Raw genomic sequence first — 16,571 nt, 5'->3', positions numbered from 1 at the left:
GCAATGCTAGATGTCCAGTTGGGAAACACTGATTTACAGTCTAGGGTGACAGGGCGATGCTGATATAATAGGACAGGAGTGGGCATGGGACTGGAGCTGGTAGATTGTAAACTTGCAAGCAGGGCCCTCATACCTCTTTGTCTGCCCCTACCAAGTCTTGTTATAAAGCAGAGTGGAATATGCTGGCGCTATATAAATACATGTTATTAAATAATAGAACATGCAGAGGGAGTAGTATGAGTTTGGGGAAGGATAGATTCTAGTGATGGGTTTTGTGAGAGTGCTTGAAAGATTGAAGTTTTTGAGAGTGTTGATCTGTAGGTAGCGGTGAGACATCTAGGTGAAGATGGCAACGTAAACACGTAACACCCTGGACTGTAGACATTGTGCCTGTTGAAATTCACAATATTGGCATTATGTCAATGACAACATTATGTCCATATTGACATTGTGAATGTAGACATTCAGACCATGTTGATATTCCGGCGTTACCATTCTGAATGTCGACATAACGACTACATACCCTTCATTTATATAATAAAAATAGATAAAGAAAACCCAATAAATCAAATAATATACAAAAGGATCAGCACAGACGGTGTAATGGTTAGCGTTACTGCCTCACAACACTAAGGTCGTGGGTTCGATTCCCGCCACAGCCCTAACTGTGTGGAGTTTGTATATTCTCCCTGTGCTTGCGTGGGTTTCCTCCGGGTACTCAGTTTCCTTCCACACTCAAAAAATATACAGGTAGGTTCATTGGCTCCCAACCAAATTAACCCTAGTGTGTATGCATGTGGTAGGGAATATAGAGTGTAAGCTCCACTGGGGCAAGGACTGATGTGAATGGACATATATGTAAAGCGCTATATAAATAACTGGTAATAAATAAAAGGATATACCTGTTAAATCAATTGTTTATTAAAAATGATCTAACATTATTATTTTTGTTGCCCGAAAAAGTATGTGAACCAATGATCCCCATAAATAGCACTGAATTTAACCAAACATTTATGGTAATATATTTTTTTTAAACGTCTTTAAGTTAAAGTCAACAAACAAGTGTGTAAACTAGAACATTACACAGGTCATAAGTATATCAATACAGTGCTAGTCACAGAATACAAATAGCTGAACAAATGGAACAAAATAGCGTACAGTATGTTGCTTCAGGGGCATCAAAACAATTTTATGTTGGGGGCAATAAAATTGTTTCAAGGCCCTCCCCCCGCCACTTACCTCCTGAGTGCTGTGGTCAACTTTTCCTCGAACAGTGCGCTGCTGCAGGGCAGGCACATCTGCTCTCCCTGCTGGTTCCGCCTCCGTCTCTCCTTACTGACTGATGCAGAGCCAGCCGTGCAGCGGCACACTGCTATATGAGAAGTCATCCGCGGAGCTCAGGAGCTGATCTTGTGGCTGGTAGCGTATGGGCTGGGGCAGGGCCGGGTCCCAGAGGTGGTCCGCTCCCCATAGCAGCTGCACCCCCTGCACCTACTGTAGCTATGCCTATGCTCCATTTTTTACCACCTTTAGATACTCTTGTACAGTACCTTGAGGTAGGATTTCATCCAAAGATAGCCTATTCATGTGTCAGGGGTAGGTAATTCACCAAGTAATATTTTTTGACCTTCCAGATACTGTCCTAATCCATTTGATAGTTTTTGACCTTCCAGATACTGCCCCAAAAACATTTAATAGGTGAACAATCCCATATACAGGGGCTGAGATCTGCTCTGCGGGAACCACATTTTAAACATGTGATCAGGGGACTAACCTATGTCAAAACAATGGGATGGGGGCAAGTAGACTTTATAGAATATTTTAAGAAAAACTCTACATAGGTCGCCACCAGAAGCAGTCACATAGAGGGCCTGTTTCAGAGCTGAACGCTCTGACCAGAGCGCTCGCTCTGAATCAGGGCCCTCCTCCATGAAAATGGAGCGGCCTCCTGGCCGCTCGTATAGCTGTGGGTGACCACCCACAGCATATGCGAGCGGCCAAAAAGATGGTCGCGATGGTCTTGACCATCGCGTCCATCGGACTTGCGACGGAGACCCTGCGGTAGGGTCTCCCTGCCACAAGCCCTGGAGTGATTTTGGCTCTATCAGAGCCAAAATCACTCCCACTGACATCACTAGTGATGTCAGTGGGGCCGGCTTCAGAAGGTAGGCGTTCCCATGGGAACGCCTCCGTCTGGCAGGCACGCCCCCGGCACGCCCACCAAAGGGGGCGTGCTGTCAATCAACATCGACAGAACGCCCCCTTTGGTGTGAGACCCGGAGCGATGGAAAGCCCGTCGCTCCCCGGGTCTCGTGCATGCGCACGACGGAGCTCCCTCCATCGTGCGCATGCGCAGTGGGGAACATCGACCCGCTTGCGAGCGTACTGCCGCTCGCGAGCGGGTCTGAATGACCCCCAGAGTTCACTAGGCAATAATGTGAAAAGTTATTAGACAATTATGAAAAACATTCCTGCCATCACCACGCCAACCCATTTTTAGTTTGTGTTACTCAAGCATTTGGTTTGAGAGAGGAGGATGGAGAAGCAGCAAAGAGTTTAGGGGGGTTGGTCCATTCATGAAAATATGTTGCTACGCTATTAAAATAATGTTGAAGTTGTAAAAACTCTACATTAAGATATACTACAACTTTCTTGTAGACGACCCTAGAAAGGGGTTACCGAAAAGTGACACAGTATCTCTTGATCATGTAAGTGGAGGAGTGCAGAAAGACTTAAATCAAGTATGAAATTTTGTTCTAGATGTGTCAATCTCTAAGGTATAGTCATCGAGTTGCCTGATTATAAAGCTCAACATTAGGAAAATAAATTCCCTTATAAGGCAGGGTCACTAAAAAATCCCTATTCGAAATTTCTCCTTTTGTCAAATAAAACAACAAAATAAAGTATTAATCTCAGAGATATCTTTACAGGACAACATTATTGGTAGCAATTGATGTAGATACAGGATTCAGGGGAAGGAAAGCATTGTCAAAACATTTGCTCTCCTGACAAAGGAAAGCAGATGACCCCAGCAGTCTATCTCTCTGCTGAAATAGCTAATGTTCACCTAGTCTCAATGCCAGGTCCCGTGCGACTCTGCTTGTGACAAGCGTCTTTTTTGCGCCTTTTTATCCGCATTCGGATGTGACAAACCGCACTGATTCATTTTATATGGACACTTATATATAGGTGTGCGTCTGAGTCTGTATACGAAGCACTATGGAACTTGCTGCATCATAGCACTTTGTACACAAATTCAGACCCCCGTCATACACAGCTACACAAGTGTCGCATATCAAATTAATCTGTGCAGTCTCATGAAGGGGTTTGTCACTTCAGATTGTGACTAAGACGCATTTTTGTGCAAAAAGAGACACTTGGCACAAGCAGAGTCACACAGGACAATAATAATGACAACTGGTTTGATGTAGAGTTGTACGCAATGCTGTTGTTTTTGCAGATGGAGCTTTTTGTTTTGTCACTGAACATGCGTCTGAGACGCACTGCGTATGTGTAGTGGTAGATTACCGTACTTGCACGCTGTGAGTCTTTAATCTTAGTGTGATTGACAGACAGAAAGTGTTTGGAGGAAGCAATGGGGAGTATCAGCTAAAAACCCAGACGTGCCTTAGCCATTTCAGGGGCGTGTCACATCCTGCATCTGCGATCCTGTATGCAGGAAACAGGACTTCGGCATCTCAGTTACTGCGGTCATTCTAAGTGGCCATTGACTCAAGGAGTAGACATTTGCCACTGTGTCACTCAAGGGAAGGCAGTACCAGTCACGTATTACCAGTGTCACTCAAGGGAAGGCAGCAATTACCAGTGGCACTGAGTGGAAGGCAGCACTAGTCATTTATTACCAGTGGCACTGAGTGGAAGATGGCACCAGTCACTTTTTACCAGTGTTACTCAAGGGAAGGCAGCACCAGTCACTTATTACCAGTGTCACTGAAGGGAAGGCAGCAATTACCAGTGGCACTGAGTGGAAGACGGCACCAGTCACTTCTTACCAGTGTTACTCAAGGGAAGGCAGCACCAGTCACTTATTACCCGTGTCACTCAAGGGAAGGCAGCACCAGTCACTTATTACCAGTGTCACTGAAGGGAAGGCAGCAACAGTGGATTTATTACCAGCGTCACTCAAGGGAAGGCAGCACCAGTCACGTATTACCAGTGTCACTCAAGGGAAGGCAGCAATTACCAGTGGCACTGAGAGGAAGACAGCACTAGTAATTTATTACCAGGGGCAATGAGAGGAAGGCAGCAACAGTGGATTTATTACCAGCGTCACTCAAGGGAAGGCAGCACCAGTCACGTATTACCAGTGTCTCTCAAAGGAAGGCAGCAATTACCAGTGGCACTGAAAGGAACGCAGCACTAGTCATTTATTACCAGTGGCACTGAGTGGAAGACGGCATCAGTCACTTGTTACCAGTGTTACTCAAGGGAAGGCAGCACCAGTCACTTATTACCAGTGTCACTGAAGGGAAGGCAGCAATTACCAGTGGCACTGAAAGGAAGGCAGCACTAGTCGTGTATTACCAGTGGCACTGAGTGGAAGACGGCACCAGTCACTTGTTACCAGTGTTACTCAAGGGAAGGCAGCACCAGTCACTTATTACCCGTGTCACTCAAGGGAAGGCAGCACCAGTCACTTATTACCAGTGTCACTGAAGGGAAGGCAGCAACAGTGGATGTATTACCAGCGTCACTCAAGAGAAGGCAGCACCAATCACATATTACCAGTGTCACTCAAAGGAAGGCAGCACCAGTCACGTATTACCAGTGGCACTGAGTGGAAGACGGCACCAGTCACTTGTTACCAGTGTTACTCAAGGGAAGGCAGCACCAGTCACTTATTACCCGTGTCACTCAAGGGAAGGCAGCACCAGTCACTTATTACCAGTGTCACTGAAGGGAAGGCAGCAACAGTGGATGTATGACCAGCGTCACTCAAGAGAAGGCAGTACCAGTCACATATTACCAGTGTCACTCAAAGGAAGGCAGCACCAGTCACGTATTACCAGTGTCACTCAAAGGAAGGCAGCACCAGTCATGTATTACCAATGGCACTTAGAGGAAGGCAGCACCAGTCACTTGTTACCAGTGTTACTCAAGGGAAGGCAGCACCAGTCACTTATTACCCGTTTCACTCAAGGGAAGGCAGCACCAGTCACTTATTCCTAGGGTCACTGAAGGGAAGGCAGCAACAGTGGATGTATTACCAGCGTCACTCAAGAGACGGCAGCACCAGTCACATATTACCAGTGGCACTGAGTGGAAGACAGCACCAGTCACTTGTTACCAGTGTTACTCAAGGGAAGGCAGCACCAGTCACTTATTACTAGTGTCACTGAAGGGAAGGCAGCAATTGCCAATGGCACTAAAAGGAAGGCAGCACTAGTCATTTATTACCAGTGGCACTCAAGGGAAGGCAGCACCAGTCACTTATTACCAGTGTCACTGAAGGGAAGGCAGCAACAGTGGATGTATTACCAGCGTCACTCAAGGGAAGGCAGCACCAGTCACATATTACCAGTGTCACTCAAAGGAAGGCAGCACCAGTCACGTATTACCAGTGGCACTGAGAGGAAGGCAGCATCAGTCACTTGTTACCGGTGTTACTCAAGGGAAGGCAGCACCAGTCACGTATTACCAGTGTCACTGAAGGGAAGGCAGCAATTACCAGTGGCACTGAAAGGAAGGCAGCACTAGTCATTTATTACCAGTGGCACTGAGTGGAAGACGGCACCAGTCACTTGTTACCAGTGTTACTCAAGGGAAGGCAGCACCAGTCACTTATTACCCGTGTCACTCAAGGGAAGGCAGCACCAGTCACTTATTACCAGTGTCACTGAAGGGAAGGCAGCAACAGTGGATGTATTACCAGCGTCACTCAAGGGAAGGCAGCACCAGTCACATATTACCAGTGTCACTCAAAGGAAGGCAGCACCAGTCACGTATTACCAGTGTCACTCAAAGGAAGGCAGCACCAGTCACGTATTACCAGTGGCACTGAGAGGAAGGCAGCATCAGTCACTTGTTACCGGTGTTACTCAAGGGAAGGCAGCACCAGTCACGTATTACCAGTGTCACTGAAGGGAAGGCAGCAATTACCAGTGGCACTGAAAGGAAGGCAGCACTAGTCATTTATTACCAGTGGCACTGAGTGGAAGACGGCACCAGTCACTTGTTACCAGTGTTACTCAAGGGAAGGCAGCACCAGTCACTTATTACCCATGTCACTCAAGGGAAGGCAGCAACAGTGGATGTATTACCAGCGTCACTCAAGAGAAGGCAGCACCAGTCACGTATTACCAGTGTCACTCAAAGGAAGGCAGCACCAGTCACGTATTACCAGTGTCACTCAAAGGAAGGCAGCACCAGTCACGTATTACCAGTGTCACTCAAAGGAAGGCAGCACCAGTCACGTATTACCAGTGGCACTGAGAGGAAGGCAGCACCTTTCATTTATTACCAGTGTCACTGCTGCACTGAGAGGAAGGCAGCACCAGTAATTTATTGCATGTCATTGTAAAAAATGGAGTGCCAATGATTTATTACCAGTGTCACTCTGAAGAAGGCAGTGTCAATAATTAATTACTAGTTTTACACAGAGGAAGGCAACACCAGTCTCCTAATATCAATCAGAGAAAGCAATGTTCAACAATCATATAATAGTTTTGTGTTTCCGTTGAAGTCAGGATGACTTATTAGAAATGTGTCTCACTTTCAGTATGGTTTCCACAAATTGGAATAATTGAATTCACTTAATAAGGGAGAGCAGGTAGTACCCAGCCCAAAAGAACAAGCCAACAATTCTGACCCAAATGGTTCTGTCCTTTTATTGAAAACAGGGTGGGGTCAGTGTTTATACACTGAAGGCTGGAGATTCCCCCTCCTCCCATTCACCTCAATGCATATTATTAAGTGGAAGGTAGTTTCATTATTCCATCCCCGGATTAACCTCCACTTCCACTATATTGTGTTTCAGGCACTGGGACAATACTGAAATTAAATCTGCAACCTAAACTCTCTATGACACCAAATTCCTTCCTGAAGAGGGCTACAGAAATAAGGTAGACCCCGGATATCTCCCTCTTATCCCAGTTGTACCCTAACATTGTATAGAAAGAAGCTTTATAAAATACCAAGATGCTGTTATATTAAAATATTAATGCTTAATAATGTCCTATGTAGGAGAATCCACATTCTGCTATGCATGAGGAATAGGTTTCCGTCTGCCTTTCCTCTTTGTCCCCTCTCAATAGCTAAATTTTGATATCTTTAATCCACCTGTTCAAAACAAATTCTCCAAAGGTTTAACCAGTTAACTCTTGAATTGCCAGATGGAACAACAACATATATGTTTAGCAGACTTCTGTAACCAATAGCTTAAAATACCGGGTGCCAGACTGTAGATAAATAGTAAAAAGGTAGACAATGTCTTGAGAAAGACACCAGATGTTAGACAGTCAATAGGTCGACTGGGACCAAAGGTCGACAGGGACAAAAGGTCGACACACTAAACATAGACATGTAAGAAGGTCAACAGATACAAATGGTTGACAGTGTCAAAAGGTCGATGTGAAAATGGTCAACAAAAAAATGGTTGACACGTGATTTTTTTAAATATTTTTTTTAGGGCTAGGGTTAGGCACTTACCCCGACGGTTTGGCACAAGGAGGAAGGGTTAGGGTCAGGCACCTACCCCGACAGTTAGGGTTAGGCACCAGGAAGGGAGGGTTAGGGTTATAAGTCAAGGGAGAGGGTTAAGGTGAAGATTAGGGCCAAAAAATGTATCTATCATTTTTGTGACGACCATTTTCATGTCGACTTTTTGACCATGTCGACCATTTGTACCTGTCGACCTTCTTACATGTTGACATTTAGTGTTTCGACCTTTTGTCCCAGTTGACCTATTGACTGTCTAATATCTGGTGTCTATCTAGACATTGCCTACCTTTTTACTGTCTATCTGTTAATCCACACCCTAAAATACCATAGTGCTTTGAACCATATATTGATTGAAAGAGACTTAGATTTTCATAAAGATTTCTGGTGATTAGCCTAACTGCGTCCATCTTGTCCTCAGGAGGGCTCCATGCGAACTCAGCGTGATTTTATTTAACCAATACCACACATACAGTATGTAACTCAGAGAATACAGCATTTCTGAAATAACTCCCCCCCCCCCCCCATTCTCCACGTCTTTCCCCTTTGTGAGACCTACTCCCACGTCTCCCCCATGTTCTCCCACAGCCGTCCGCTTTCTGATTTTGTTGCTGTTTTTGGTGCAGTGAGATAAATATATAGCATGACCTTTCAGCATGTTCTTGTTTGACAAATGTATAGCAGGGGTGACATGCCAGGTGTTACGTGTATACATAAATTTTACATTGCTCAGTGCACCTGTGAGAGCCAGCAGGTGCATTAACCTGTTAGATACCAAGGAGACATTCCTGGTCATAGAGCAACCAAACAACATGGTTTAAGTGGTTTCACAGCACATTTGCTTACTAAGTTTCCACAGATATATCACAGTAGTTTCTAATTGGTGCATAGTTACCAAGTACTGCTTCAAAGCTGGAATCCGATTTAATGTTTTAAAATTTCACAGATGAAAGAATAATAAATAAAGCATCCTTTCAGTTTTTGTTGACACGAGTTTAGCTACTTTACGGATTGTTTGTCATTGGCTCTAGTAAAATTGATTGACACGAGATCAGAGTGACGCATATGGCATTCCTTTTGCTGACGTTTTCTTTTACTTGCATCATAAAACATTCGCCACCTTTTGTGAGATACAAATTACAGGGATTAGATTGTTCAAACACTTTCAATTTTTCAAAGCTTCTTGTTCCATAGTAAATATGTATATATATATACCGGGGGCAGGGCGGTCACATAGGGTCAGACGACTATGAATACAGGCGGAAATCTGCATTTATTTCCAAACATGGAGACTCTGAATCAGGCCCTTAATCAATCTATCTATCTATATATATATATATATAGATATATATATATATATATATATATATGTGGCTGCAGGACAAATATTAGGTAGAAAAGGAAAAGTCAGGGCTTATTTTTTTTTTCATAAATAGAAATGTGCTGTAACCCAAAGCAACCAATCAGATACTACCTTTCATTTAATAAACAGCTCTAGCAAAATTATGGTTGGTTGTTTTGTATTTGCGCACATATATTCAGTTTTCTTCACATATACATCATGTGTGTCATGTAAGGCGGTTAGTTCCATATCACAGGGAAAGTTGTAACTCTCAACATCAATATTGGTTGAATATGGGCTAATTGCCTTTTGTCAATGAGTAACTCACTGGATTAAAAAATGATACCATACAATAGGAACTACAGTATTTATCAAACCTATCTCCATTTACTTTATTTCCATCCAAGGCTTGGTAAATAGACCCCCATAACTCCAATGCTAATGTCAGTTTCATCCGAGCAAGAGTAATTTTAAGATTGGGGCTATTTATTAATAGATCCCCATGGGACTTCAATACTATCCAATTTATCAAGCTCCAAAAAGATTGGCTTTTCAGTGTCTGCCCCTGGTAATTAATGTTTTATTCAGAAGGAAGATATTTATCATTTTCTATTGGTAAAGCTCCAACAAAAGTTAATATATACATGATCAGTGAAGAGAGCACGTACAGATGTGTCCACATGACATACATCTATTCTCTGTGAGCTACAAGTCACGGTACACACAACGCATGAGCGCCGTGTGACTCTGTAGCGCAGAGCGTTATTTCGTATAACTTTTTCCCTTAAAATGTGTCTTATTAGGATGCACAATCAGCTTCTGCTGATTAAAGTGATATGTGGCATGCCTATATTCTGTGTGCCACTACGGATATATCTGAATGCGGAATGCTCTGCTACAGTGTCTGCAACTGTAACACTATAACGCAGCATTTTGCATGCAGATTCTTTTTTCGTAGTCGCACACATAATATAGGCATGCTGCATATCATTTAAATCATCAGAAGCTGCTTGTGCGTCTTATGCACATTGATTAGTGAATAAGACACATTTTAAGGAAAAAAGTTGCACAAAAAACACTCGGTGCTACCAAGTCGCGCCACGGCATGGAGCGACTAGAAGGGCTGTTTAACACGCAAGGAGGCTAGATGTATGTGAACATATCTGTATCAGTTTCAGAGATATATTAACGATTGGCAGCGTCTAGCTTGTGTTGGCTAAAGCACCAACATACATACGGACCTAGATGTACACTTTTTTTTTTTTTGCGGGTATGCGCAGTACAAAGCTGTGTAGTTTAAGCAAAGCAAACATGCATAAGTCCAACTCACTGTCAGCTCCTATGTGTTTAGAACAGCAGTTCCCAAACACGTTCCTCAAGACACCCTAACAGTCCATGTTTTCAGGATATCCATGCTTGACCACAGTTAACTTGGGTTGGGTACGGGATGCCGGCGCCCAGACTGGGTTACAATCCCGAAAGAAGGAGGTAATTATACTACCCCTAACCCTCCTTCCCTGCAGCCTAAACCCAACCTTCACCTATCCCTAACCCTCCCCCATATCTTACCGTCGAGATGCTGGTGCCGGGATTCTGAATGGTGTCATGATTCCGGCGCCGGCATTCTGAGCGCTGGCATCCCGACAGCCGGGATATTAACTACATCCCAGTGACTTAATTAGTACCGCAGTCAATTTAATTAACACCTGTGCTCAACCATAGATATCTCTAAAACCTGAACTGTTGGGGAGCCTTGAGGACAGTGTTTGGGAACCTCTGGTTTTGGAGATCTCCTCATGCCTAAAGGGGAACTCTGCTTTCATCCATTTTTTATCTTTGAGGTACATAAATGTATTGTGTTGCCTATGGTGGATACAGACACGGTTACATTTTTAGTGTTACAAATAGGATAGAGTAGTATATTTACACAGCAGATCCTTTGTTGCATCTAAGGTTGAGAAATATCAACACTCCTGCCCGAATGACCGCTTTGTGTGAAGGTGGATTTACAACGTGTCTGAGAAATGTTAATAACTTTATACTTGGTATAATTAATATAGCTGATATTTCACTTTACTTATCTCAAAAAGTAGTTACAGCTTGTGTACTGAACATTGCTTTCAAACTATAACACGGATCATTTATTATGCATTTCCATAGTGGTTACTGACTTGATAATTGAAGAGTTACATCAAAACATTATATTTGTAGAAAATTGCACTGAAATTTTAGTGCTTTTCTGTCAAAATTGCCACCCAATGTTTAAATAATGCTCATTGTTATTATTATTTAATAGATTTTAATACATTACTGAACAGGTCTAGCAATGTCAGTATTCATGTTATGTGAACCTGTCTCTTACACACTGATAGCCAGTTTAGGCTGAACCACTGTTTACTAGAAACCAGTGACACAATGAAGGCAAAAGATGGCAGAACTATGACTGAGGAAGCAGCTTATCAGTGTGACATCACTGAGGCATTGTTTGCAGGACATTAATGAGGCACTGGTACCTAGTGAATTAATCTTGAAAAATGTTGGTTACTGCCTACAGTGTGTAGGTGTCCGCCGCACTTTAATAAGAGTATAATTTTTCATGTATTGTGTTTTATGCAATAAAAAATTAGCTGTGTATGCTTCAGTAGAAGGCTTGCATGATAGATATACCCATTGCTGTTACCCTGCTCCAATCCTGGCTCCCACCTCCTCCCCCTGCAAATCTGAGTGTCACTATGTAATGTTCTACTTTTGTTTTGGCTTCTGACCTTTTGCTGTTTTCCAATCCCTTCTTGTCTGTTCCACCCCGCAGCCTGTGACTGCCATCCGGTTGGTGCGGCCGGCAAAACCTGTAATCAGACCACGGGGCAGTGTCCTTGCAAAGATGGTGTGACTGGCATAACGTGCAACCGATGTGCTAAGGGCTACCAACAAAGCCGCTCGCCCATTGCCCCCTGCATAAGTATGTGTTGTCAGTATTACATGTTGTAGAATTTGTCAACCAGCAGTGGCATGTGCTCTAGATCTAACTGTAATGCAATTAACAAAAGTCTGTAATAGTGTTCCCATGGGAGCCTCAACTGGTTCTTAATTCTTATTTCTATGCATGAAATAAAAGTCAACTTGTTGCCTAGACACAGTGGAGGCAGCCATTTTATGGGCTGAGCAAATATCCATGTATAAACAGCCTATCTTGTCAGTAAGATATGGAGCTCTATTCATCATCACTTAATTTCTACAATTGCAGGTGAAATTGTTAATTTCTACAAAAGCAGGTGAAAATTAAGTTTTCGGGCCATTCATCATAAAGCTCCAGCTACCCACTCTTATGGGAAGGAGTGCCGGGTTGCGAAGAGGGATGCTTTCGGATCCTTCCGCCCCCGTCCGACTCCTTTCGCCAGACGGTGGGGCTCTTGTGCGCATGCGTAACCCTGAAAGGAGCAGTGAAAAAGATTTTCGGATCAGCTGCCTCTGTTCTGGAGCAATGATGAATTGCTCAGGCACTCGCCTCGAGTAGGAATGTTAATTATCGGGATCCGTTCAGACCCCGATTAATTAACATGTTGAATAGAGCCCCTAGTGACATCACTGTAGCATAAAGTACCTCGATGATATAACTAGGTTATAATAAAATGATAAGCTGCACTAATACTGACAAGTATGCAGCCTAATAAATGACTGTCTCCACTGTGAAGTAACTATTAAATGGATAGGCTACATTCAGAATGCAAAGTTTCCAACTCCCCCTAATTTCCACGGACACTTCCAGTTTTTCTAGGTTTGCTTATGGAAAATTCTCCATGTTTCAGTATATAAAAACTGCAATTAAAAAATCCTCTTTTCCTGACATTTATTTGTAATGGTTACCTTTGATTTTTAGCTCTCCATTTTATAAGCTAGAACATGTTGAAGAGGAATATTTAAAATACAAAAAAGTATAGTATATTCAAGTGAAGTAACTGTGACTTGGGTGCTGTTCACAGAGACAGTAGGGTGCATGAGGTGCTTAGATGCACCAACTCAGCAGCAAATTGTTCCTGGGAACTATTGTAAAATGTTGGTAACTGTGCATTCTGATCAATATTTTTACAGTTCACATAATGGCAGCATCCTCTCTGATTCGCAACAGGTCATTTTATTCATTTATGTATTCAAATTAAGATACAGTATATTAAAGGTGAGTGATAGCACTGCTACTTCAGCACACTAACAATGCTTGGTTTAATGGTAAAATGACACCATAGGTATATGAGAAGTATTTATGAAAACTCTTATAACCAGTGCTTAAAGTGGTCCTAGAAACGTGGTGGAACTCACCCCCCCCATCCCGTCCCGTCCCCATCCTCTGCACTTTTTTTTTTAGGAAAGGGTCAGCGCTCGCTGAAAACAGGGGCGTGGTCTCAAAAGAAAGCGGCATGTTCACACAATAGTATCCCCAATTCAAATTATAAATTATACCACACAGTAGCACAATCGTATTCACATTACACCACATAGTAGAGTCCCTTATTCCTGTTATGACACACTCTAGTGCCCCTTAGACACAATGCCCACACTAGTAGTGCCCCTAATACACATAATGCCCACAGTAGTAGTGCCGCTTACACATAATGCCCACAGCCGTAGTGCCTCTTATGCAATGCCCCCAGTAGTGGTGCCCCTTATGCAGTGCCTCCAGTAGTGGTGCCATTAGTACAATACTTATCTTAAGCCCTGCTCCTGCGTCTGCTGCCGTCCGACTGTCTGCTCCTCAGAACTATGGGAGAGACGTCATAACGTCTCTCCCATAGTGCCCACTGTGGGAGCCAGAACCTGGAGCTCAGGAGTGACCTCCAGCCTCTGGCTGCCGCTGTAGGGAAGGAGCTGAGTGCCCGCTGGTAACAATCTCAACGGGCGTCCGCCAACTCCCTGCAGTGCAGGGCTGAACTGGTTCCGCCTCCAAATAGAATTGACGGGACACAGTTCTGCCCCACTTAACCACTGGTTATAACACATAGCAACTAATCAGGCATCTGATTCTGATTTCTGGAAAAATTACAGTTCAAGACTATTTAATTGCTATGGGTAACACCTTTTGCACCCAGCTGCATGTGCATTATTTTTCAATATACATGTTCCTCAGTATCTGGAATTATAGAATACTATGAGGGATTCGCCCACATTTCCCTACACATTCAATGCAAGAACTTTCCTTGCCCCAACTCTGTAGTAAGAAGGAGAAATAATAATTTCTTTAAAATAGCACATATGGGCGGTAGCCCACATCACACAATGACATATTAGCCCTTGATCAGTTTACGTAGGTCTGGTTATTTTAGGGGGATGTAGTCGGGATGCCCTATTGCACATATCACTACACCCATTTTTCTAATGACTGTAAATTAACACTGTGACAAAGCTTTTGAAAAATCTGACAAAGTGTAGGGTACACTTACAGGTCTCTCTCTAAGTTGTTAATATCCTATGGATTTCTCTGTTTCATTAAAACTGGTCCAAACTCTACTGTCTATTTTTTATCCTTTATAGATATCCACCATTGATGCTGTCACCATCTTCTGTTCTGACATTGTAATGTGCTCCTGCTTAGAATAATGCTGACTTCGACTAGCTGCATATATCTTCCTTTTTCCCTTCTGTAGGGCTTTTTTTAGACATATGAGTGTGTGCAATTATGTATGTCTAAGGAAGCCCAACAGATGTATGGATTTTACATTGTTTTGTTAACTAGTATAGTAATATTTTATCTTCTTTTTTCCTTTTTCAACCACCTGCTCTCGTTCCCACAGAGATACCAGTTGCTCCTCCCACTACAGCAGCCAGCAGCACAGAGGAACCCGCAGGTGGGTACTTTACTGAGTGATTGCCTGTATTGCTGTTTTTTATTTAAGATTATGTCATACTCTGTAACTGGTTTTTTTTTTGGAAGGACCATTTTTCCACATCTCAGGATGTCAGTGCACTAATTTCGGAATCCCTTTCTGAATGAATCTTTTCGTATTTGATAAAACACAGAAAACAAATAAGTGACCCAATCTCAGGGTCATGTGTCTGACACATTATCTACCCTTTGGAACAGCTGCCATTTTGAATTGATAACTGTCCTTATATTGAATTAAAATATAGTTCTTCTCTTTCTAGTCCTCTCATATGCAAACTGATTTGTAAATTAATAGGACTTATGTATTTCGCTTATGGCAATTTAGGCCTCTTCCCTGTCACAAAAGAATTAGGTGATGACATTTTCACGGTCATGCTCATAATTATACATATTTTTGGAAAATACAAAGTCAGCCAGATCTTTAACTGCCATGAAACGATTTTCATGTATGAATGGGAAAATAAATTTCAGAAAATTATTTGCCTTCAAAAAAGAAACTCTGTTACAAAATCATAGCCATACAAATATGGCTCTTTACAACGGCTGGAAATAGCCATTATTAGGCATGTGCGAATGAGACCAAGCCAGTCATCATGTTAGGCTTTATATGTACTAGACACAGTTACTTGATGTTACCATCATATCATACCTCAAAACTCTGTCCTTACTTTATCTTTATTGCACCTTTATAAAATATATTTTTTTAGGTAGGTCCAGCCCATGCCCACTGCTTAAGTGATGTCTTGTGTATCATGACATGACTTTAACAGGTTTCAGCTTGCATGCAGTCATAACATATATTATGCCCTGACCAGGAGAAAGTTGGGCTGCATAGGCCATTTCAACAGTATGTATCATTATATAATTTTCTATAATCATCCCCTTTAAAGACCCACCATCAAATGCTATATGCATTTATACACTGAAGTGATAAAGTAATGGGATATATGCCTAGTTTATAATAAATTCATATTCTTCAGCACTGTACAATATAGGGATATTGTGCAGTGATAGGGATAAAAATGTGAACACACAATTACAAAATTGGAGCTTTGTGTGGACTAAAAAGTGAGAGCCCTCCGCTCACAGCAGCTTTTAATCATACATGCCTAATTTTGAAAAAGCATTTCAGGGAGATTGTGAAGCAGCACCTATGAGCGCGGCAGTAAAGTGGACGTGTACTACTACATCTGTGAGGCGTGTCATAAAATTGATTTATATCCAAATATAAATGAGCCCTAAAGCAGTCAGTAAGATCTACGTGTTGATGAAAACACACTGATACTTTTTAGAAAATGCATGTAGCCATAGGGATCATTGTGCCTCATAACCAATGCAGGGAAATGGTACTAATGATCCCATTTAAATGTATATATCTGTTTTCTTTTATAGCCCTGATTGCACCATAATGGAGGTAAGGTGCAATCAGGGAGATTGCTAGACTCTTCAGGGAGACAGCTACTATTTCAGGGAGTCTCACTGACAATCAGGGGGAGTTGGCATGTATTCTTGGGGGTATATTTACTAAAGTGCGAGTTTTTTTAGAAGTGGAGATGTTGCCCATAGCAACCTATCAGATTCTACTTAACATTTAACTAGCACCTTCTAGAAGATAACTAGAGTCTGATTGGTTGCTATGGGCAACATCTCCACTTCTAATATCAGTGATATTGCGCA

General features: G+C 42.6%; 1 protein-coding gene across 3 annotated transcripts in view; it reads left to right on the top strand.

Annotated features, from left to right (window-relative positions):
- NTN1 (netrin 1) overlaps positions 1-16,571 on the top strand; it is a 154,078-nt gene that overhangs the window by 75,450 nt on the left and 62,057 nt on the right. For all 3 annotated transcript variants that reach the window (XM_088468785.1, XM_088468792.1, XM_088468801.1), the window contains exons 4-5: positions 11,829-11,978; positions 14,803-14,856. In XM_088468785.1, coding sequence (XP_088324911.1) covers positions 11,829-11,978; positions 14,803-14,856 — 204 coding nt within the window. The remainder of the gene's footprint in view (positions 1-11,828; positions 11,979-14,802; positions 14,857-16,571) is intronic.

Source organism: Taudactylus pleione, unplaced genomic scaffold (genome assembly GCF_031769625.1).
Source record: "Taudactylus pleione unplaced genomic scaffold, aTauple2 ptg000012l, whole genome shotgun sequence".
Lineage (NCBI taxonomy): Eukaryota > Metazoa > Chordata > Amphibia > Anura > Myobatrachidae > Taudactylus > Taudactylus pleione.
The sequence above is the reverse complement of the archived record's forward strand: the minus strand, read 5'-3'. Positions and strand labels throughout refer to the sequence as shown.